The sequence below is a fragment of the Lampetra fluviatilis genome, chromosome 9 (assembly GCF_964198595.1).
Source record: "Lampetra fluviatilis chromosome 9, kcLamFluv1.1, whole genome shotgun sequence".
In the NCBI taxonomy this organism is placed as follows: Eukaryota; Metazoa; Chordata; class Hyperoartia; order Petromyzontiformes; family Petromyzontidae; genus Lampetra; species Lampetra fluviatilis.
In genome coordinates this window covers 14,096,599-14,120,291 of record NC_136283.1, presented here as the reverse complement: position 1 = coordinate 14,120,291, position 23,693 = coordinate 14,096,599, and the positions used below count along the sequence as shown (strand labels likewise).

The following is a 23,693-nucleotide window of genomic DNA, read 5'->3' as shown; positions in this document are numbered from 1 at the left end:
CAGTAGGCCTGGGCTCTGGGTTCCTCGTGCTTTCTGAGTCCCTCGCCCTTTGCTCACGATCCTTAAGGACCTTCATGATGGTGAGCGGCCCCGCGTCAAACTACGTGGCTGTCAGTCAGAGCCGTTCCCTCTTCACCTTGGGGTGTGACTGGGATATCCTCTGGCTCACACATTATTTAACATATATTTTGACCACGTAGTTCGTGAAGCCTTCAATGGCTGTACCGGAGGAATTACCATATGGTACAGATACAATGGGAGGCTGATCGATGCCCGGGTGCGGTCAAGGGATGGCTCCCTATTGCTCAACCATGTTATGTATGCAGATGCTTTGGTGATTGCTGCTCACTGCTGCTGAACCTGGAGCTTGCCACTAAGAGGTGGGGCCTTACCATGAGCCCCACCAAAACTAAGCACCTGCCTGCCTATTTTGTACCATCGGACACTCCACCCCCACAACTCCCAATTGTTGATGGGGCTGTTGTCGAGACAGTGGACAGTTTCCCATACCTTGCCAGTGTGCTAATGACCGGCTCCGGTTTAACAGCAAAGGTCTCACTCCAAATAAGTCGAGCTGCATTATCTTTTCATTGGCTGCGTAACGCTGTGTGGAAGCTACCTGCTCTATCACTCCATACGAAGCTTCAGGTCTTCTCAGCCACGGTCATTCCCTCCGAACTCTACGCTTGTGAAACTTGGACCCCCCTAATGGAACATCTTCGTCGGTTAGAAACATTTAGGATGGCCTGCCTACGATCCATCCTGGGTTTAACCTGGCTTCATTGTGTGAGGAGCTCACAAATCCTTGAAAGATGTGGACCAATTTCCATCGGTGACCTCCGGCAGGCAAGGCTGCGTTTCCTGAGTCATGTAGCCCGCATGGCCAGCCACCGCATGCCTAAACAGAAGACATGGAGTTATGTGGTACAGTAGGACTTGGAGCTGAGTCCACTTGCGGATGACTGCTACCAGCCATGTCAAGATTGACCTCTGTGGAGGAAGCTCCTGAAGGACGCTACTGGGCAGTTGGAGGCAGTCACCCTCCAACAACAACGGAGGGCGGAGGAGCGATGCTCACAACAACGAGCGGAGCGCCGGGTGGCTAAAGCACAGAAAGTTGGCACAGTAAGGGGCCACAGGTGGTGCATCAGCCAGTCGTCTCAGTCAGTCGACCTGTCACATCTGAGTTTACCCCATGACCTCCTGCCAGCGGGCGTTCGACACTTCACGTGGCCTCAAGGTGCACATAGCCTGGCACAAGCGCTGTCGTGACGTCACCGCCACTTAGTGGCGAATGGCGGTTGTTGTTCAGTCTATGTATGTATGTGTGAGTCAATTTGTGCGTGTAACTCTGTGCATGTCAGTCGATTTGCGTGTGTAACTACATGTGTGTTTGCCTTTTTCGCCCTAGCAACGCTGGGTAGTACTAACCGCTAGTATTTATATATATTTCCATATCGAACAATTTGTCACTTCGTGCATCTCATCTGCAGGCAGGGATCTGGGTTCAGTCTCGTGGCTGAGCAGCCACAGAGCCCGAGCAATAATCCGCGCGTTAGCGACACCCTACACACTCTGTCGCTCGCGTGGCCGCCCGGTGCTTTATCAATCTGAGCGCGCGTGAAATCTGCTCTCCCACTGAGCCACCAGGCCACAAATGATCGTTCAACAAAGTGGCTTTATCATCACGTGGAAATTTAGAGTAGCAGCCAGATACTCTAAACGCGTGATTTTTATTCTAAATGTGACGGGAAAAAAGCGGAGAACCCTGAGAAAAATCCACGTGAACACGGGGAAAGAGACACGCAAATTTCAAACATACAGCAGGCGTCAAGGTCGGGATCAAACCCACGACCTCCTGTATACCAGGCGAGGTAGTTAACATCTAGCCACGGTGGCGAGATGTTAACTACCATCGCTCCTCTTCACGGGCGAGTTTCCCATCCTTTGCCTGTCGCTCCATCATTAGTCTCGACCACTCCAAAATCAGTTTCTTTAAACTTTCATTTTTTTCTTTCTCACGTTGCTTTTATTCACAGTATGATGTCGTGTACAATAAAGTCGAGCACAATGAAGTTCGTGAAACACGACGGGACGTTCGAGGTGTGCGCCACTGGAAAAGCGCGCGTTCATACATCACTCACAACGCAGTCCCTATTGGGACCCATCTTATTGGACCACCCGATTGGACAACCCTATTGGACCCCACCCAATTAGGACCCACCCTATTGGACCACCCTATTGGACCACCTATTGGGACCCACCCTATTGGACGTGTTAATGGGAGCACCATAACCACGCATGGGGGACACGGGGAGGGAGGGGAGAGATTTGAGGTCAGGATTTGGAGTAATCACGATGATGGCGACGATTGTGCGTCACACGCATTACGTCTGTCATCGAGGAACCCATCCGTGCCTCATTATGATGCTAATTCTAAACACCAGCCAATCAGTAAGGCTTGTCAGGTAAACGAAACGTGCCAATCACATTACTACTTCAGCACACCGGTGTGTTGGGAGAGTACAACCCACAGCGTTCGCAATCCGAGTACTGTGACGTTTCGCTGGCGATGACAACAACCAGCTTCCTCGGGCAATCTGCCGGAATTAGTGAAGAAGTCCCTGCTGCTTCTTCGGCCTTGGACTGAGCGTCGCGCCACGCAGCAGCCGTGACGCCACACCACGCAGCAGCCGTGACCCCCACGCTGCGTGCAAACGGCAGACCCAGCGTGGTCTTCTCGGGCGTGACAAGGGGCCACACTCGATTTGAAAAATCCTTTACGAAACAGCCCGTTTTTTGTGGGGGGAAGGGGCTGATAAAATCAAAGGAGGGCACCACCAAAATTGACGTCTGAGATCGTTTTCAGCGGCGTGGCTATCGAGTGTGCAGGTGGTGCAACTGCACTGAGGAGGCCCAGGCGCCGTGCTACGAAGAGAGGTGGGGGGGGGGGGGGAGACGAGATGGACAGGGTGGGGGGGAGAGGGACAGGGTGGGGGGGGAGACAAGGTGGGGAGTAGGGGGGGTCACCATTCCATTCCTTGCATCAGGGCGGATGCCACCCGGCACCACCCGGGTGGGGGTGGTTGGCAGTGCCACGAGGACCTGAGGGCAGTCCGCTGATTGTCATCGCCGTGATGGGTCGTGTCTTGCGTATGGGGGGGTGGGGGGAGCGGCGGAGTTCGTGAGTTCCGGTGCTGTTGCGGGTGTGGGTGGTGTCCACGGATCGATTTCACGCCGCCGACGATTGTCTTGCGGTCGGTTTCGCGAGTGGGTGCCGTTCCTCACGGTTGGCGCTGCCGCCGCTGCTGCTGCTGCCGCCGCCGCTGCTGCTGCTGCCGCTGCTGCTGTCACTGCTGCCGCTGCTGCTCTGTCACCTCGGCGACGGGGCGGCGCTAGGAGTCGGGGCTGAGCGCATGCCACCTCTTGACCATCTCCTTGGGCTTGGCGATCATCTCCTCCCAGTGCTCCAGGCCCCGCCCCCGCGCGTACATGAAGGGCCCCACCACCACGCGGCCCAGAGTCAGTTCACCTGCGAGCGAGACAACAGCGGCATTACCACAATTTTACCGAACTTTTTTTTTTAATGAGTACCTGCTGCTGCGCTTAAACATCGCCACTGGGGAAACAAAGGCGGTCTGGGCGTGGTCCTTGTCATCCACCCCCTCGTGTACCGTGCCGGCCTTCATAGGTGGTCGCTAACAGCATTTGCCCCTACAGTCTGTTAAGGCTACACGGGGGATCTTTGTCTTTGATGTCTGTCAAACTCACAGCACCTGGGTCTGTGTCGTGGCCTCCTGCCAGCAGCCAGCCTTCGACACTTCAAGTGACCTCAGGGTGTACCTAGCCTGGCACAAGCGCCGTGGTGATGTCACCGCTAGCTATCTACTGTTAGCACGCTGCCCTACCAACCCGGACACTCGAGTTCGATTCCCGCTCACCGCCAACACGACGATTATTTGAACTGGTTCTGGGCCTCTGCGAGTTGAACTCAAATGAGTGGCTGGTGTGGTGCGGTGCGGTGCGGTGCTTGCCACCCACCCCCTCGTGTGCCGTGCCGGCCTTCATAGGTGCTACTCGCTAACAGCCCCAACAGTCTGTTAATGCTACACGGGGATGGGGGGGGTCTTTCTCTTTTATCACCAGCAACCACTCGGGAGATGGAGCGAAGCTCTCACCTCCGTCTCCCGCGCCGGTGCCCGTCTGCAGCACGCAGAGGCTCAGGCTCGAGGAGTCGAGGTTGGAGGGCGGCAGGGGAAAGCTGAGCGTCTCGTTGTAGAGGGGGCTCGGGCAGCCGCGCGCGCGCCCCGTGCCCTTGTCGCGCACGCGCTGGTTCTGGTTGAGCAGCGTCGCCCGCACGTGCACGTCTGTCCGCACGTGGCAATCGCCATCATCGTCATCGTCGTCATCGCCGTCGTCATCATCGTCGTCATCATCAATCGGCAGCAGTCACGATCGACCACTCTGATGTATGCGCACATTCTCCAAGCTGATGGCGTCTCTCACGCGGTCATACGTTTCGATATCATCGGTCATGGTGAGTGACGTACCTCTGGATGGCCAAACGGTGCGCTTCGTCGGTGTTTGAAAATCCTAATCGGTACTTAGCGAGGAAAAGGGACCCCGAGTCCTGATATAGGTCAGCGATGATGGTTACTTATGATGATGATGAAGAATGTTGAACTTATTTCGCAGTGTATGTAGCCAAACACGCCGATCGGAGGTGCGGGGGAATGAAGTTTGCTGCTGATGGTGGAGATGGTGACAGAGAGGTAGATTGTTATCGTTCTGTTGTGCAAATTGGCAATGCGTGCGTTCATTCACGTGACCGCGGCTGTGCGGGACTCTGCCAAGATCGGTGTCGCTCGAGAGCCGGGCGAGAGAGGCGAGGCTTTTAGGTGCCGTGGTGGCTAGGAGATGTTAACTACCTCGCCTGGTATGCAGGAGGTCGTGGGTTCGATCCCTACCCTGACATCTGCTGCATATTTGGATTGTGCAGTGTCTCTCTCCCCGTGGTCGCATGGATTTTTGGCCGGGTCCTCTAGGTTTTTTTCCGTTCATATTTAGAATTTACAATCGTTTGGGAATATTTGGCTGCTTTAAATTTTCCACGTGACGATAAGCCACTTCGTTGAGCTATCATTTGTGTTATCCAGGTCGCTTCTAAAAAAATATCTCTCTCGCACAGTGGTCCTTACCTGGTAAAATAAAATAAAATTGTTTAGTTTGCAATCAGTGTGGATGGCTACGAACGTGCAGCAGTAGCAGCAGCGGAATGATTTTGTTGATGATTTTTCTGCTGATGATTTTGCCAATGGTGATTTTGCTGCCGATGACGATTTTGCCGATTACAATTTTGTGGATCATGATGATTGTGCTGCCCATGCCAAACGGTCATTTTGCTGTTGATGATTTGGCCGATGATGATGTTTTTGCTACTGCTCATGATGCTGACGGGACGCACCGAGCTCCGAGCTGTCCCCGTGGAAGCGCAGACCTTTGGCCCGGAGCACGACCACGGTGAGGCGGCTCAGGTAGGCGTTGTAGCTCAGAGAGAAGTGCAGGTCCCCGTGCTCCGAGCTGGGCTGAAGCGCAAGGTAGCGGGCAGTGAGTGACACCGTGTGTGCACGTGTGTGTGTGTCTGTGTGTATAATGGGGAGCAGTGGTGCAGCGGTTACCGCGCTGCGCTACGAACCTGGCAACCCGAGTTCGAATCCCGCTCAAGGCCAAAACCAGTGACGATTATATGAACCGGTCCTGGGCCTCCCCTAGGTCTACTTAGCCACAAATGAGTACCTGATGCGGTGTGTAAACATCGCCACTGGTGAGACAAAGGGGGCCAGGCGTTGTGCTGGCCACCCACCCCCTCGTGTGCCGTGCCGGCCTTCATCGGTAATCGCTAACAGCACTTGCTCCTACAGTCTGTTGTAAGGTTATACGGGGGATTTTGTATTTATGTATGCGCCTTACAAATACAAATCCTTGAAAGATCTGAAAACATTCCCATTAGTGAGCTCCTCTGGCAGGCAAGCCTGCGCTGCCGAGGTCATGTAGCCCGCATGCCCCACCACAACATGCACAAGCAGCTTCTGTTTGGCCGCATATAAGGGGCTAAACAGGCACGACACGGGCTGGAGAATAGATGGAGCTGATGCGGTACGGGAGGATGTGAAGCTGAATGGACTTGCCGACGACTGGTACAAGCAGTGTCAAGATCGGGCTCTGTGGAGGAGGCTCGTGAAGGATGCTACTGGGTAGTTGGAGGCAGTCGCCCTCCAACAACAACGGAGGGAAGGGAAACGACGCTCACGAGTGGAGCACCGAGCGGATAAAATGTCTGCTCGTCATCTCAGTCAACCCATGGCACCTGATTCTGTCCCGTGACCTGTCAGCGAGCCTTGAACACTTCACGTGGCCTCAAAGTGCACCTGGCCTGGCACAAGCACCGTAGTGACGTCACCGTCACTGAGTGGCGAATGGCGAGTACTGGTGGAGTGACGTTTAATGGAGTCACTATGGTGGTTAACGCCAGTCACTGTCACAAGACTGGAACTCTGCATCTTGAGCCTCTCTCTCTGGCACCAGAGTAGGTATGGCATGTAAGCGGGCCCTAGAGGGCATGGTTCTGGTGACGGTCAGAGAGAGGGCAAGTGAGGACGTGGCAGTCTGGGTGACCCCGAGAGGGCACGTGATCAGAACAGGGTAGCGAGGGGCCCCAAAGGGTGGCTTGAGGGACACGTGGTGCTGGGTCGAGAACCTTTTGGTGAGATCCAGAAGGGGGCGTGGCCGAGGGCGGAGCGAGGCCACGCTCGGGAGCATAAAGGGGAGGTCCCGAGAGCAATCGCGGCTGTCTGTTGGAATGGAACCCGTCGGTGCTACGTCTCTTCGATATTCGGTCTCCGGTCGTCACGTGCGGCATCGTGGGTCAGGCAGTGTGTTACTGACTGGCCCGGTTATGTAGTTACCCTGTTGGGGTCTAGTTAACCCGTTGTAACGTTTAAGTAGTAGCCCTCTTAGGGCCGTGTCATAAACGTGTTGCCTCCAAGTTAAAGTGTATTCCTCTGTAGAACCAACTACACTGGTGTGGGCCTTCCCTAGGCCGACTCGGCCTCAAATTAGTACCCGTCGTGGTGTATAAACATCGCCACTTGGGAGATAAAGACGGCCAGGCGTGGTGTTGGCCACCCACCCGCTCGTGTGCCGTGCCGACCTTGAAGAGGTGCTCACTCGCAGAACGTGCAAACATGCGGGTGATATTTGCATGTGCCGTGGGTATATATGCAGGCCTTACAAGCTCAAGATTGCCCAAGTCGATTGCGGAAGGGAGCACGTGACTAGCAACCGCAGCCAGCCTGAAAGGTATACTGGATGTTGTGTGCCGGGTGGGATTACTCCCTGCCTGGGTTCGATCACCGGCTGGGGTCAATTTCAGGAGCTGGTAGGAGCAATTTCAGGACTGCTAATCTCCTCTAAGGTCGACTTAGCCTTCAATGAGTACCTGGTGCAATGTGTTTTTTAAACACGTTACCACCAGGGACAGGGAGACAAAGGCGTGGTGTTGGCCACATCAAACCACCCACTCTTGCCTTGACAGGTGCTTGCTAACAACACTTCCTCCAACAATCTTGCTTGACTGCACGACGAGATAATAATAATGTTGGTTTACATATTGCGTGCTGGGACGGCGACTTCAAGCGCAACACAACCGGAATCTCAGGACGAACGTCTCCGCGCATGGCGAGATATCATCGCCAACCAAACTTGCCATGCCCCTGCAACGGCCTTGCAACAACCACAGCTCGAGAGCCGAGAGCAGCGGCATCTTGCGTAACGTAGCTTGCGGCATAAGCCCAACCAAAGGGTTCAGCGCAATTGCAACTCATCAGTACGAGTGAAGCCAGCATTGCCTACTGCTGCCAATTGTGCCTGAGAGGCCTGTGTTGAGCAGCCCCCCCCGCCTCCCGAGTGGCGTCGCTATCGAGTGCGCAGGTGGTGCAACTGCACAGAGGCGTGCGGGCCAGAGGGGGGTGCGGGGGGGGGGCGGGTGCCGGGCTACAAATATGAAAGGAGGGGGCAGGGTGAGAGAGGGGGTGGCATTCCATTCCTTGGACCAGGGCCCATGCCATCAACGCCACTCCGCTGCCCCTACTCCGCACGGTCAGGACGAATGGCAACATCGTCCAGGCACTTGCAGATGAGGAGGCAATGTGTCTGTAGCGTGGCGGTTGGTGCACTACGAATCCGGCGGCGATCTGAGTTCGAGAGGTGCTCGCGAGAACAACATTTGCAGTGCTCGTGCAGACGTCTATAAAAAGGGCGCCGAGGTGACGAGATGTTAACTACCTCGCCTGGTATACAGGAGGTCGTGGGTTCGATCCCAATCCTGTTGCCTGCTGTCTATTTATAATGGGCAGCGGTGTTTCAGCGGTTACCGTGCTGCGCTACGAACCTGGCGAACCGGAGTTCGATTCCCACTCACGGCCAACACCGGTGACGATTATTTGAACCGGTCCTGGGCCTCACCTGGGATTGCGTATTCTCGCCGTGGTCGCGTGGAATTTTCTCCGAGTCCTCCGGTTTTACCCTCCACATTTCGAAACATGCGTTTAGAGTATTTGGCTTGCTTTACATTTGCACGTGATAAGCTGCTTCGTTGAGCTATCCTTTGTGGCAAAGTTGCTTCTATATCGCTCAATGGGCCTTACCTGGTAAAATATAAATAGTAAAAAAAATATCTCATTCGTGACTCAAACGTCATCGCACCTCCTGGCTTTGACATTCCTCCTCGAAGACACCGGTGGTGGAACCATCAACCGCTTTCAGAACATCAACAACTTCATGAATGGGAAATTCAAGATGCAAGCCACAGTAGTGCGTGCGATTGTGACCGTGCAACACAAACTATCGACCACATAGTAAACCCATAGACACATAGAGATACATAGAGACTCGGAGAGATACATGGGGTCTATGGGCAATGTTCAGTCTATGGGCAGTGTTCAGTGTATGGGAAAGTTTAGTGTACGGGCAATGTTCAGTCTATGGGCAGCGTTCGGTGTACGGGCAGCGTTCAGTGTATGGGCAGTGTTCAGTGTACGGGCAGTGTTCAGTGTACGGGCAGTGTTCGGTGTATGGGCAGCGTTCAGTGTACGGGCAGCGTTCGGTGTACGGGCAGTGTTCGGTGTATGGGCAGCGTTCAGTGTATGGGCAGCGTTCAGTGTACGGGCAGTGTTCAGTGTATGGGCAGTGTTCAGTGTACGGGCAGTGTTCAGTGTATGGGCAGTGTTCAGTGTACGGGCAGTGTTCAGTGTACGGGCAGTGTTCAGTGTACGGGCAGTGTTCAGTGTACGGGCAGTGTTCGGTGTATGGGCAGCGTTCAGTGTATGGGCAGTGTTCAGTGTACGGGCAGTGTTCAGTGTACGGGCAGTGTTCAGTGTACGGGCAGTGTTCGGTGTATGGGCAGCGTTCAGTGTATGGGCAGTGTTCAGTGTACGGGCAGTGTTCAGTGTACGGGCAATGTTCAGTGTATGGGCAGCGTTCAGTCTATGGGCAGTGTTCAGTGTACGGGCAGCGTTCAGTGTATGGGCAGCGTTCAGTGTATGGGCAGTGTTCAGTGTATGGGCAGTGTTCAGTCTATGGGCAGTGTTCAGTGTACGGGCAGTGTTCAGTGTATGGGCAGTGTTCAGTCTATGGGCAGTGTTCAGTGTATGGGCAGTGTTCAGTGTATGGGCAGTGTTCAGTCCATTGGCCAGCTAGTAAAGCCACTGTGGCCTGCGCTCCATCAAAGGAAGATCAACAAGACGACACAACCCCTCTCTCTCTCTCCTGAAGCCTTCTTGTCGTGGCCAGCACACAAGCACATTGCCCTGCATACGCACGACTCGTAACACGCTCCTCAAGGCGACACGGCGAGCAGGAGGAGGGAGGGGGGTAGTGGATCGTTGTCTGTGTGCGCCCTGTTGTGGTGGTGGTGGTCGTGGTGGTGGTGGTGGTGGTGGTAGTCGTGGTGGTGGTGGTGTTGGTGGTGGCGGTACCTCGAGCGCGTCTGCGTCGAGCTCGCGCCACAGCACGAGGCGCGCGCGCGTGCACCTCTGCGCGTGCGCGCGCATGGGGATGAGTGCGTGGCCGAGCGCGCGGTGCTTCCTGTGCACGTCCACGGCCAGGGCCGAGAGGCGCAGCGTCCGCTCGCTCAGACTCCCGTGGGACACCTGCAAGGGACAACGACACAGCCCCCCACCACACCCCCGTATAGCCTTCGATGGATTCTCCCGGGGCAAGTGCTGCTAGGGAGTAGCAGTGGCGGCTATGAAGGTTGACGGCGCAGTTCACGACGGGGTGGGTGGACAACACCACGCACGGCCGCCTTTGTCTCCATCCCCCTCCCCCACAGCGGCGATGTCTGCACATCGCTCCCAGGTATTCACGTGAGGCTGAGTTGACCTAGAGGAAGCCCAGGACCCGTGTTGACCGTGGTCGCAGGATCGTGTTGGGTAGCTATGCGGGGGGAGGGGGCTGCGGCTAGGCAGAGGAGGCCTTCATCCAGCGGTGGATTGGCCGTGGCTGCCGTGGTTGCCGTGGCTGACGGTGTCATGACACGGCACGCCGGCCCGCTGCTGGATCGTGGCGTCTCAGCGCACTCGCGAGGGCGATTCGCGCCGTGGTGAGGAGGGAGCGGAGCGCCGCGGGAGGTCGCGGAACGTAGCAATCTGTGGCTATCGGGGCGGGTCGATTGTGACGCCAGTCTGCACGCACACGCGTGTTGATGATGGTGGTGGATGAGAGTTGTGTTGTTGTTGATGATGATGGTGGTGGTAATAGCGATGCTGATGGTGATACTGCGGCTGCTGCTAATGTTGGTTGTGCTGGAGCTCATATTGCTGCTGATGATGATGGCTATGATGCGTGATAGTGTTGTTAACGATGATGATGTTAGTGGTGGTTGTAATAATCATGCAGGATAAATTGGTGATAACGGTAGTGGCGGTTTTGATGGAGGTGATGATGATGCTACTGCTGCTTCTGCTAATGATCATACCGCTGATGATTATGCATGCTACTTCTGCAGCTGATAATTATCATCATCGTATCAATGCAGGTTTTTGATCATCATCATTGATTTTAAAAGTATACAATGCAACTGCTGTTGAGAGAGAGACATACAGAGAGAGAGAGACAGAGTGAGAGAGAGAGACAGAGTGAGAGAGAGACAGAGATAACTCGGCAGTGCGAGGAGGAACCACAGACAACAAGCGGGGTGTGGCGAATTTCGCCGCGGTGAGCCGGCGCCAACAATTGCCCAAGCTCTGCGGTCCTCTACATGTAAGGGTGTTGTCAGCGTATTTCCTGCATCTCCAATGAGCGCGGTTGGCTACGTGCGGATTGAACGAAGTGCAACATATGTACGCACGTACAATGAAATGATGGGTGTTTACACGGTGTGGGAAGAAAACCTACACACGTGGGGAGGGCAAACACTCTATCCCATACAGATGAAACAGATGGAGATTAGTTCACACTTGCTGCATGTACCACATTGTTCCGAACAAGTCGCTGCTGCCACCACAGCGCTCGATCACAGGCAGACACTCGGTGCAACAGGGTAGCCACAAGCGCACTAACACAGAAATAAATCAACCATCATCATCGTCTTCGTCATCATTGTCGTTGTCTTCATCATCATCGTCATCATTGTCGTCGTCATCATCATCGTCGTCGTCTTTATCATCGTCGTCATTGTCGTCTTTATCATCGTCGTCATTGTCGTCTTCATCATCGTCGTCGTCTTCATCGTCATCACCATCGTCGTCGTCATCATCATCGTCGCCTTCGTCGTCGTCACCTGGAAGACGAACGTCTCGTTGAAGGTGGGGTGCGCCGTCTTGCGCCGGACCTTGGACTGCACGTGCCTCCTCTCGTCGGGCAGGAGGAAAACCTTGACCAGGGGGTCTCCCACCTCCTCAGCGTCGCGTGGTGCCGCGCGGCGGACCACCCCCCCCGGCAGCCACAGGTTGCGTCCCTTCAGCAGCGTCACGTGGAGGCGCTCAGAGGCGAGCTCGTAGTGGAGCGAGAAGCAAAGGCGCGGAGTGTCGGGACCGCTCGGGCCAGCCGCGTGCTCCCACTCGCCCTCCTCGTCGCCCGTCGAGCCGTACAGCTCGGGGTTTATGGAGCCCAGCGCGAAGCTCTCTAAGTTGGGGAGGGGGGGGGGTGACGATGTTCGTTTATACTCTTTGGTTCTTTCGGTGAAGTCACGTAGGTAGAAAAATTAAACAAAATTTAAATAATATGTCACGATGTTTCGATCGCAACACACGCGGTCGTCCTCAGGCGGAAAAAATAATCCAGCAGTGGATATATTATTTTTTTATTTTTCTACCTACGTGACTTTACCGAAATAACAAAAGAGTATGGATTCCTGCAGTCACGAAAGCTTCGAATCAAGATTGATGCTCGTTTATTTGGAAAGAGACTCGTTTTCATTTAGCGCCTCGGCTGTGGCTATACATTGTGTTCGTTATGAAGTTACTTTTGGTGGGGGTGGGGTGGGGTGTTGTAAACGCACCGCCTCCACGCGACACAGCCAATTAGGAAGGTTAGTCGCGTGAACAAGATCTACCAATTTGTTAAATGCTCGAGTTATAGGTGTTGCGGGTTTGCTCTCCAACACACCGGCGGCGCTGAAGCTGTTGCTCATTGGCACGTTTTGTTCAGACCGTGACACACCAAACGATGGATTTGGAGTGGGGGGCGGGGGGTGGGGCGACCGAACATTGATCACGTGATTTCCCGGAGGCTTGAGATGATTTAGAGATCAGAGATCTGCAGATAGAAGGGAGCGATTTGGAGTCGGGGGTGGTCACGCGGAAGTCACGTGATTTACCGAATGCTTGAGCTGGGGCGCCACGGTGGCTAAGAGATGTTAAATATCTCGCCTGGTACGCAGGAGGTCGTAGGTTCGATCCCAACCCTGACGCCTGCTGTATATTTTGAGTTTGCGTATCGCTCTCTCCGTGGTCGCGTGGATTTTTCTCCGGGTTCTCCGGTTTTCCCCTCCACGTTAAAAATCACGCGTTTAGAGTATTTGGCTGCTATGAATTTCCACGCGACGATGAGCCACTTCGTCGGGCTATCATCTGTGGCCAGATCGCTTCTGAAAAGGAATTACATAGCTCGGTGGGCCTTACCTGCTGAAATAGAAAAAAAATAGTTTCTTTTTTACTTATTCTCTCTGGTCGACTTTTCCGACAAAATCCGAGACTCGGCATCGCAATCGCCACCGCTCCTTGTTGGCACGTGGCCCGGCCACTCGGCATCACCACAACACGTGGCCCGGCCACTCGGCATCGCCACAACGTGGCCGCGATTTCTCGCGGAACGAACGAACGTGAAACCCTGAGCGATGCGTCGTGGAATTTGCACGATCGATGCGTCGGCATTGTGCAAGAGCTATAAACGCGTACGGTGTTACCCAACCACACTGATTAATTATTACGAGCATTATTTTATTTAATAAAAAAAAACAATTGTATTCCTGGTCTAAGCAACGAAGAGTTGCAAAACGCAGCAATCCACACGGAGATATAATGACGAGAAATACTGCGATGATACGTAAACACACAGAGAGAAAGAGACAAGTTGATAGTGACGGAGAGAACGAGCTCTAGACACACAGAGGCAGACACAGAGAGCTCCAGAAATAGACACGGAGAGACACGAAGACACCAAGGGAGGGCAAACAGACAGCGATAGACTCGCAGAGACAAAACCACAGAGACACGCATGGAGACAGAAAGAGAGAGAGAGGGACAACAAGACACATAGACACGCAGGGATACACGCACACGCACACACAACAAGACACATAGACACGCAGGGATACACGCACACACAACAAGACACATAGACATGCAGGGATACACGCACACACACACACAACAAGACACATAGACAACAAAGACAAAGATCCCCTGTATAGCCTTAACAGACTGTAGGGGCAAGTGCTGTTAGCGAGCACCTATTAAGGCCGGAACGGTACACAATGGGGTGGGTGGCCAGCTCCACGCCCGATCGCCTTTGTCTCCCTAGTGGCGATGTTTACACACCGCACCAGGTACTCATTTAAGGCTGAGTCGACACATAGACACGCAGGGATACACGCACACACAACAAGACGCATAGACACGATGGGACACACACACACACGACAAGACACAGAGACACGCAGGGACACACATACACACGACAAGACAGAGACACGCAGGGACACGCACACACAACAAGGCACAGAGACACGCAGGGACACACACATATACACGACAAGACACAGAGACACGCAGGGACACACGACAAGACACAGAGACACGCAGGGACACGCACACACGACAAGACACAGAGACACGCAGGGACACACACACACACACGACAAGACACAGAGACACGCAGGGAGACCGCTGCACGCACCTCGCGGCCGGTAGCCGAATGCCCTCCTTGGCTCCACACCGCCGGGGTCAAATCCTCCCCCTGCTCCCCCTCCTCCTCCTCCTCCCCCCGCGGGCAACCCCCGCTCCTGGGCGCGAACCTCTCCCGCGCCTCCAGCCTCCCTTCTCGGCGGCACCACGAACGGGATCGGCCGCTCCATGGAGCCGCTGTCATAGAGCCACGCGCGCCCGGCTCCCGTTATTCCCGCAGTTCGCAACGCCTCGGGGTGAGTGGTTTGGGTGGTTGGGTGGGTGAGTGTGTGGGTGAGTGAGTGTGTGGGTGGATGAGTGTGTGGTTGGGTGTGTGTGTGGGTGGGTGGGTGGGTGGTTGTGTGTGTGGGTCGGTGAGTGTGTGGGTGGGTGAGTGTGTGGGTGGGTGAGTGTGTGGGTGTGTGAGTTTGTGGGTGAGTGAGTGTGTGGGTGGGTGGGTGAGTGTGTGGGTGGGTGTGTTGGTGGGTGAGTGTGCGAGCGGTGCGTGTACGTGCGGGTGAGTGAGTGTGCAGTGTGTGTGTGGTGTGCGTGGGTGGGTGTACGAGCGACGGTGTGAGCGAGGGTGTGAGCGAATGTGTCGATGGGTGAGTGTGTGTTAATGGGTGAGCGTGAATGTGTGTGTGGGTGAGCGCGAGTGAGTGTGTGAATGAGTGAGTGAGCGTGATTTTGTGGGTGGGTGAGCGTGAGTGAGTGAATGTGGGTGAGTGTGTGTGTGTGCAGTGTTGAGCGCGCGAGGTATGGAAAGGGCGCGCGGGCCGTGCCGTGTGACTCCGTGCTTAGCCGGTGGCCAGATGAAGCGGTGTTATTATTGCGATCTGTCGTTATTTCCTAAAGGGGCGTTCTCGCGCAGCGACGAGTGACATTGGGCATGGCAAATGTCGGTGGAGGAGGGGGAGGAGGAGAGGGAGGGAGAGGGGGGTGGTGAGGGCGATGAGGGTGAGGGAGGTAGGAGCTTGGCAGAGAGAGAGAGAGCCGGGTGGGTGGGTGGGGGGCGAGGAGCGGCATGGAGGCAGCAGCACGTCAAGAATGTTTGCTCGAGATTGTTGAGACGCATCGAGCGCGACCCGCGTGCTGCGCTCGTGCCAGCTGTTGTCTCGGCGCGTCGTGGCCGAGCGCACAACGAGACATCTCGCACGCATCGGTGCCTCGTGTTTGCTGTAAGAATTTACCGGTTCTCTCTCGCTCGCTCGCTGGCTCTCCGTCTCGCTCTTTCTTTTTTTCCGACTCTTTTTTTTAGTCGAACAAATACAAAAGGAGTCCGATAATCCCACGCTACCGCGTGAAACGTATCCTGAAATGCACCGTTAGCGTTTTCTGAACGAGGTCTGTACGTACGTACGCATGTGTTGAACTTCTTTCGCACCCTACCGTGCTGATCGCAGGGTACCAAGGGTCGCGAAGGCAACGCGAATGCGTAAAACTCTTCACGGATCGGCGCAGGTCGCTTTGACGCGAGCGCGGTTTGTGGATTTCATTGAGCGAGGGATTCCCACCACGGGTGTTGGATTTTTTTGCGAATGTCGACAGAGAACGAGAGAGCGAGCCGACGAGTTCCTCTACCCCCCGCCCCACCGCACGCTACTGAGACTCGTCAGTGTGCAGGTTGTTGGTGACTCGGGAGAGACGGGCAGCCTGCAGCCCACGTGGCTAGTGGCTCTAGTTACTCCCACCACCTTGTGCCACTCGTGAATCTAAACTAAACTATTATTTTATTTTTTACCAGGTAAGGCCCACCAAGCTTGCGAGATATTTTTTCAGAAGCGACCTGGCTATCACACATGATAGCTCAACGATGTTGGCTTATCATCACGTTGCCATTTATAGCAGCCAAACGCTCTAAACGCGCGATGTTGATTGTAAATGTGGAGGGGAAAACCGAATGACCCGAAGAAAAAAAATCCACGCGGGGATAGAGAGAGACGTGCAAACTCCAAATATACAGCAGGCGTCAGGGTCGGGATCGAACCCACGACCTCCTGTATACCAAGCGAGGTAGTTAACATCTCCTAGCCACCGCCAAGTTCATCTCGCCGCATTTCATCTTCGTGGCCATTGAGTTGTCTTCACGGGATTCACGGATTGTGCGGGGAACGGTCGCTTGTTACGCACGATTTTTAGTTTTCCCTCTTTTAGGGAAGTGTTATTGAGCAGTTTGCTGAGATGTTGCACGTGTTGTTGTTTTGTTAACTCATGCACCACTGCGAACGCAGCATCACGAACAGTACAATTGTAATCCATAATAATAATAGTACAAATGATCCTCTCAAGATGACAGCGTCTCTCCCGACCCCGGGGTTCCTGAGATTTAAGCCGAGACATTTCCTGTCCCCGTTCCTGCGAGTGTCTCTCTCTTCCTGTCCTGTTTGTGACAACTCGAGCTGTGGCTCGATCAGGGAGGGCCCCACAATCGCCAGTCCATCTCTGTCTGTCTCTCTGGGTGGGAGGCAGTAGCCCCAACTCTCTCTCTGTAGACCCCCACCTGTCATGGAGCATAAACCATCATCAAGCCAACTCTGGTCATCTTCGCAGCACCAGCAGCGGGGGCTTTTGGCTGCGAGCCGTCGGACAAAACGGTCACCGCATCGCGCTGCGTTTTAGATGCGCTTCGCGTGGCCGTCTGGAACGCTCTTCCTTCCGATGTTAGGAAGCCACGGGGAGTTACGCACTTTTAAATTAATCTAGATTGAAAATTAATTTATTTTAGAACTGCTCTTCATGTTTCGTTTGTTGTCCTTCCCGCGCACCTCCGATTGGCGCAGTTGGCTACGTACGGCGCGTAAGAAGTTCAACGTACATTCAAGCACACGTCACGTGTTCTCGTGTCACCTATAAACCGAATGTAATTGTCGATGTTTATATCGAGCGCCTTCACTCAAGGCACCCAATGGCGTAGCTTACAGCGCAGGGACTCCGAATGTAATGATGTAGTTGACGGGGGGCGTGCTGCAAGAATTAAGGAATGAGTGACAGCAGCGATCGAGGGGTGCTTGGGGATCACGAAAGGGCTCGAGGGGAGGGACGGGAAGGAGTGGCGGGGCGAGGGGAGGGGAGGGGAGAGGCTTCAAGAGAAGCACGGATAGCAGGCTAAGGAGGTGGGGACTGCGTAATACTGTCATCTTGGGCGAAATGAACGTCGCTAATTCGAATCCAGTTTAGTCGAGCGCAGGGTTGCCTGGCTCTGTGCGGGATCGGTTTGTGATTCCGCGCTGTGTATATGCGGCTCACATATGTCCACCATAAGTCGCTCTATGTGGTTTGAATTCACTCGACATGCTGCTATGCGGTTGGACGGGAGACAACATTGTGTGTGTGTGCTGTAAGGTCGTGTTACTGACAAATGTGTTGAGTTCTTGAGCATTACTTAGGATGGGCGTAGTGTTAGTGCCTTACGCTAATGATCCCTGCCCCCAAGCCAGCCTACAGCGTTCCGGACAACATCGAGTGAGAGACGAATTCCCGAGAATGGCACGCGCAGTGAAACTCGGGCATCGTGCGCGTTGCAGGTGGAGTGGTGGCGCAGCGGTGAGCGCACTGCGCTATGAACCCTGCGACCTCGGTTCCATCGATTGCCAGACACGGATATCGTCAGTGGCGAGTAATGTCTGAACCAGTCCTCGTCTCCCACCACCTCCGCCAACCCGCGCTGACCAGCGTGGCCAAGTGTGGCCGAACAATCCCCATGGACCAACTTCGGTACGGGGAGGCATTCATCCAGCAGTGGATTGGCAAAGTGCTGTACACTGTCGGGTTCACGATAGTGTACACACCAACGTGTTCAGCGTTCACTGGGTGACACAGCGGCAAGATATCAACTACCTCAACACGTGGACAAGGAGGTCGTTAGTTCGATCCCGACCCTCACGCCGCCTGTATATTTGGAGTTTGCATGTCTCTCTCTCCGTGGTCGTGTGGATTTTTCTCCGGGTCCTCGGGATTTTCGCTCCGCATTTAAAATCGACATCACTCGTTGAGAGTATTTGGATGCAAAATGTAGCAATCTTTGGAAGGACGTTTATCAACCAGGTAAAGTGTTAACTGTTGTGTTGGCCCACTCTCATTACGTTGCTAAGTTTGCTAAGTTAGATCATTTTTCTTTTTTTCTCTCTCACCTTGTCCCCTCTTTGAATTTCACCCCCACCCTCTCGCCCGTTACGGCAGCCCCTCCCCTCCCTCCCCCCTCGGATTAGCTGAGGTGTGCCTAGCTCTGCGATCTTACATTGACTTGCAAATTCCATCGCTGGCCCCGCCCACTTACCCTTGGGTTGTGCCCACCACAAACCTATATAACCTTTGGCTGCAGTAGCTCTCTCGCTACAATTATTCCTGCCTCAGCAGTCCGCCTGCTGTGTTTTTTCACCTGAAGACGATTGCTTGTGTTGCGATCGAAACGTCGTGTTCTATTATAATTGTTTCTATCTATGTGACTTTACCGAAAAAACCAACGAGTAGTATTCGGCCGTGAGAAACTTCCACGTGATGGTAAGCCCACTTCGTTGAACTATCATTTGTGGCCAGGTCGCTTCTGACAAAATAACTATATAGCTCAGTTGGCCTCACCTGGTGAAATAAAATACTTAAAATAGTTTAGTTTTAGTTTAGTCACAGCTTGTTGATTGTACACGGACGTGAATGGAATGGGGGAATGTTGGCTGGGTTTCGACTGTGCTGAGGGTTATCAGCGAGGTGTGGCCTGGTTGAACAAATGCCACGGGGTGCCTCGATCCTATCTTGCCTTGAGTCAATCCATTAACTATGTGAGACGCAGACGTTGCATTTCATCCCTGGGAGGAAATGCAAACACTCTTGCCAAATTATATACGGAAACTCGTCAGGAATTTGTTTTTGCTGGCCGCTCCGTGCTGATGAAAATCAGATAAGTCTCAACTGAACTATCAAACATGTGTTTTGTATTTTACGAGTTAAGGCCTACTGACGTAGGCCATCACAGATGACAGCTCAACGAAGTGGGCGTATCGTCATGTGGGAATGTATAGCAGCCAAATACTCTTAACGCGTGTTGTTGATTCTAAAATTTGGAGAAAAATCCACGCGAACACGGGGAGGACCTGCAACATTCAAATATATAGGCGGCGGCAGAGTCGGGATCGAACCCACGACCTCCTGTACACCATCCGAGGTAGTTAACATCTCGCCATGAAACCAGCCTGCTGAAATATACAGTGCCGAGAAATATTGGTGAAGAAGGCCGCTCGGCTGATGGACTGCTGATGTTGTTTTATATTGCGCGAGACGGGGACTTTCTCAATAACTATAAAATGGGTTTCATCGCTGGAATTTAAGCTTGAGATACGCTGATCAATTGCTTTGAGCAATGCCACCTACAAACACTGAAGTCTACTCCTGCCACCCCAGGCATTGTCTTGCGGCTCACAAAACGTTGTCTTGAAGGGGGCGTAATTACAGCCCGGTCGGCGACACGGACAAATAACTCCCCACCCGGCATACAAACAACAAAAGCTGCCCCGTATAGCCTTAACAGGCTGTTGGGGCAAGTTTTGTTAGCGAGCACCTATGAAGGCCGGTGTGGTACACGAGGGGGTGGGTGGCCAACACCACGCCCGACCGCCTTTGTCTCCCCCGGTGGGCGATGTCTTTACACACCGCGCCACGTACTCATTTCGAGGTTCATCCAGTAAGACATCGCGCTGTGACCGCAGCTACTACCAGTCGGGTGCCTCCACTTCTATAACCTCCGCAATATCGCGGTCGGCTACGTACGGTGCGAAAGAAGTTCAACATTACAGTCGGAAAAGGCGGAAAATGATTCGGCGAGACATGAAAGCCACGGCCATCGAATCGTGGGCGGCGGTGGTGGTGGTGGTGGCGAGATGGCGAATGCGTTGCGACAGAACTCGTGCGGGCGAGTTGGGTTGCGAGTGCGGGGAGAGTGCGGGGGGAGTGCGCCCGGGGCCCTCTCACTGCGAGTCGGGGGCCGGACGCGGCCTCCCGTTACTGCCGCTGCCGCCGCCGCTGCTGCTGCTGCTCGTGGTCATCACGGGAGTCGCGGCGTCCCCGCTCGTAGGGGCCGAGGGGGCCCGGAGAATCACGGCGGTGCCCCGCGGCGACCCCCTCTCGTCCAGCTCCTCGTAGCGCGACGCGGGGCCCAGCAGCGGGAGCGCCGCGTAGCAGCAGCAGCAGCTGCTGTTGTTGCTGCTGTTGTTGTTGCTGCTGCTGCCTCCCGTGCGAGTTGACCACCACCCGCTTGGCTCGCTCGATCCTGCTGCCCGGTCCGGGGAGAGGTCGAGGCGGGGAGAGGTATGGAGCGGTGGTGGTGGTGGTTGTGGTGGTGGTGGTTGTGGTGGTGGTGGTGGTGGTTGTGGTGGCGGTGGTGTTCGTGAAGGTGGGAGAGGAGGCAGTGGATGTGGTGGTCGTGGTGGTGGATGTGGTGGTTGTGGTGGTGGTGGTGGTGGCGGTGGTGTTCGTGAAGGTGTGGTGGCGGTGGATGTGGTGGTGGATGTGGTGGTGGTGGAGGTGGGGGTGACGGTTGTGTTTTTTTAAAGTGGGGGTGGTGGTAGTGGATGTGGTGGTGGTGGTGGTCGTGGTGGTTGTGATGGTAGTGGTGATGGGGAGCGGTGTAGTGGTTAGGCTCACGACCAACAACAGTGGTGAATATTCTAATCGGTCCGGAGCCCTCCCTTGGGTTGACTCAGCCTTAAATGAGTACCTGATGCGGTGTGTAAACATCAGTACTGGGGAGACAAAGGCGGCCGGGCGTGGTATTGGCCATCTAACCACTTGTGTTCCATGCCCGCCTTCATAGGTGATCGCTGGCAGCACTTGGCCCAAAACACGTGTTGAGGCTACACGGGGCAGTAGCGGCAGTTGTAGTGGTGGAAGTGACGGTGGTGGCTTTATTTGAGTTTATATAATTTAGCTAATCTGTTCAATATCACCGTGAACAATGCAAAACCGTGCATTGATTGTAACGTCAACAACATAATACATTACAATAAACGAGTTACAAGAAGCTTAAATTCGTCAGTCGGACCTCTTGCGTCATTTTCTCTTCGTGCGGATTCCGTTAAACGGATTGTGCCCATAAATAGCCGTGGATCTATGGAGCGGTGGCACAGTGGTTAGCGCACTGTGCTTTGAACCTCACGACCTTGAGTTCGATTCCCGGCCACGGCTAACATCAGTGGCGAGTTACATCTGAAGCGGCCCTGTCCCTAAAATCACCACAATTCACTGGACCAGCGAAGTGTGGTCAAACAATCCCCATGACCAACTTGGAGCGGGTGGAGGACTTCATCGATCAGTCGGTTAACAAAAGACTATACATTATCATTACAATACATCATGATAAGTTATCACTAATTACTGCGGACTGTTTACCTTATCCGATCATGATGTCCGATACTACCAGTGACGTGAATTGTCGGGTTCACTATACCACGAACACGAGATCCTGGGTTCTGGCATCTTGAAGATTAACCATCGAGCGATTTAGCCACTCAACCGCGTTGTTGCACAGCGATGGGGTTCGATCCCTGGAGCCGGCGAGCCACGCCCGAATATCGCGTCAAGTGGCGACTCGCAGCGTCTGTAACATCAATCGCGAGGGGAGGAGAGGGGGTCTGGCAATGCCCGAGCGATGGACGTCGCTGCGGTGTTCCCCTTCGTAGCCGAGGACACGAAGGTGGCGTGGGGCTGGGGGGGGGAGTTAGCGCACACGCATACCTTGTGGAACTTGTAGATAAAATAAAGTTATAGTTCGATATAGTTGTACTGATGTCAATGACGATGATGATGCCAACTTTGTAATATGTTGTCGACCTTGCAGCAAAATCCGATGAGCACGGTTGGCTACGTACGGTGCGAAAGAAGATCAACATCCATACTGCTCCGCCGAAGCACGGCATCCACTCGTCGCTCTTGTAGAGAGAGAGGGGACGACTCAGAGAGAGGACGACTCAGAGAGAGAGGACGACTCAGAGAGAGGACGACTCAGATAGGACGACTCAGAGAGAGGACGACTCAGAGAGAGGACGACTCAGAGAGAGAGGACGACTCAGAGAGAGGACGACTCAGATAGGACGACTCAGAGAGAGGACGACTCAGAGAGAGGACGACTCAGAGAGAGGACGATTCAGAGAGAGGACGACTCAGAGAGAGGACGACTCAGAGAGGACGACTCAGAGAGGACGACTCACAGAGAGGACGACTCACAGAGAGGGAGCGACTCAGAGGACGACTCAGAGAAAGGACGACTCAGAGAGATAGTGCAGCGGTTAGCGCGCTGCGCTACAAACCTGGCGGCCCGGGTTCGATTCCCGCTCACGGCCGTCACCAGTGACGATTATCTGAACCGGTCCTGGGCCTCCCCTAGGTCGACTCAGCCTTAAATGAGTACCTGGTGCGATGTGTAAACATCGTCACTCGGGAGACAAAGGCGGCCGGGCGTGGTAATGGCCACCCATCCCCTCGTGTGCCGTGCCGGCTTTCATAGATGCTCGCTAACAGCACTTGCACCTACAGTCTGTCAAGGCTACACGGGGGATCTTTGTCATTGTGTCATTGTGCGTGTGCGTTGAACTTGTTTCGCACCGTACGTAGCCAACCGTGCGAATCGGAGGTGAGCGGGAGAGGACGGCAAACCCAACACTCACACAACCGCAGCAGGCGACTGCGGCGTGTGTGAGTGGTTCGCACGCCGGACTTGCAATCCAGAGGCGACGATTCGACTCGCTGTCTCTGTCCAGCCTTGCCCCCGGGTCTGAGTTCACCTGAATCACAATCTTTACTTATACTGGGACGAGTCCCATGCGCTGTGAAGCTCTTGCGTTGACTCTCCGCTCACCGCCGGTCTCGTCGGAATCCACGAGAAGAGCGCACCCAGGGACGTGGTGAACGCAGCAGCGCACGGCACGGGCACCTGGGAGGCTGCTGTTCGTGCCGTGCGCGTGGCCCTTCGGATCATCGCGTCTCGCCACACGTGGTGGGTGGGTGAGTGGGGAGGGGTCTGTACCTGACATGAATCCTCGCAGCTCGGATGAAGAAGACCCGTGGCTCTCGTCTCTGCTGTTTGGTCCGGGCGAGTGTCTCTGCGCGTTCCTCTGCGCGTGACGATGCGTGCCTGGAGTGCTCGCGACGCTGCCGCCCAGCTGTGTTTATTGACTCGGCTAAACGTTCGCCCCCCCCCACCACCTCCACCTCCTCCTCCTCGTTCTCCGTTTGGCGACTCTATCCCTGTCGTGTGAACGGATC

At 54.5% G+C, this 23,693-nt stretch overlaps 1 protein-coding gene across 1 annotated transcript; it reads right to left on the bottom strand.

The window, feature by feature from the left end:
- Window positions 1–3,331: 3,331 nt before the first annotated feature.
- LOC144934281 (synaptotagmin-15-like) lies at window positions 3,332–23,406 on the bottom strand. Its single transcript, XM_078859960.1, has 8 exons — window positions 23,322–23,406; window positions 20,406–20,703; window positions 14,458–14,642; window positions 11,840–12,183; window positions 10,035–10,208; window positions 5,465–5,585; window positions 4,179–4,367; window positions 3,332–3,532 (listed from the first exon to the last, which is right to left on the bottom strand). The coding sequence occupies exons 1-8, from the start codon at window positions 23,404–23,406 to the stop codon at window positions 3,396–3,398; spliced, it is 1,533 nt and encodes a 510-aa protein (XP_078716086.1). The 3' UTR covers window positions 3,332–3,395.
- Between the last annotated feature and the right edge of the window lie 287 nt (window positions 23,407–23,693).

Coding starts and splice junctions, on each gene's coding strand:
- LOC144934281 (XM_078859960.1), bottom strand. CDS start 23,406: ATGATCCGAAGGGCCACGCGCACGGCACGAACAGCAGCCTCCCAGGTG. Junction 14,643..20,405: donor CGTCCGGCCCCCGACTCGCA/GTGAGAGGGCCC, acceptor GCTCTATGACAG/CGGCTCCATGGAGCGGCCGA. Junction 12,184..14,457: donor ATTCGGCTACCGGCCGCGAG/GTGCGTGCAGCG, acceptor TCCCCAACTTAG/AGAGCTTCGCGCTGGGCTCC.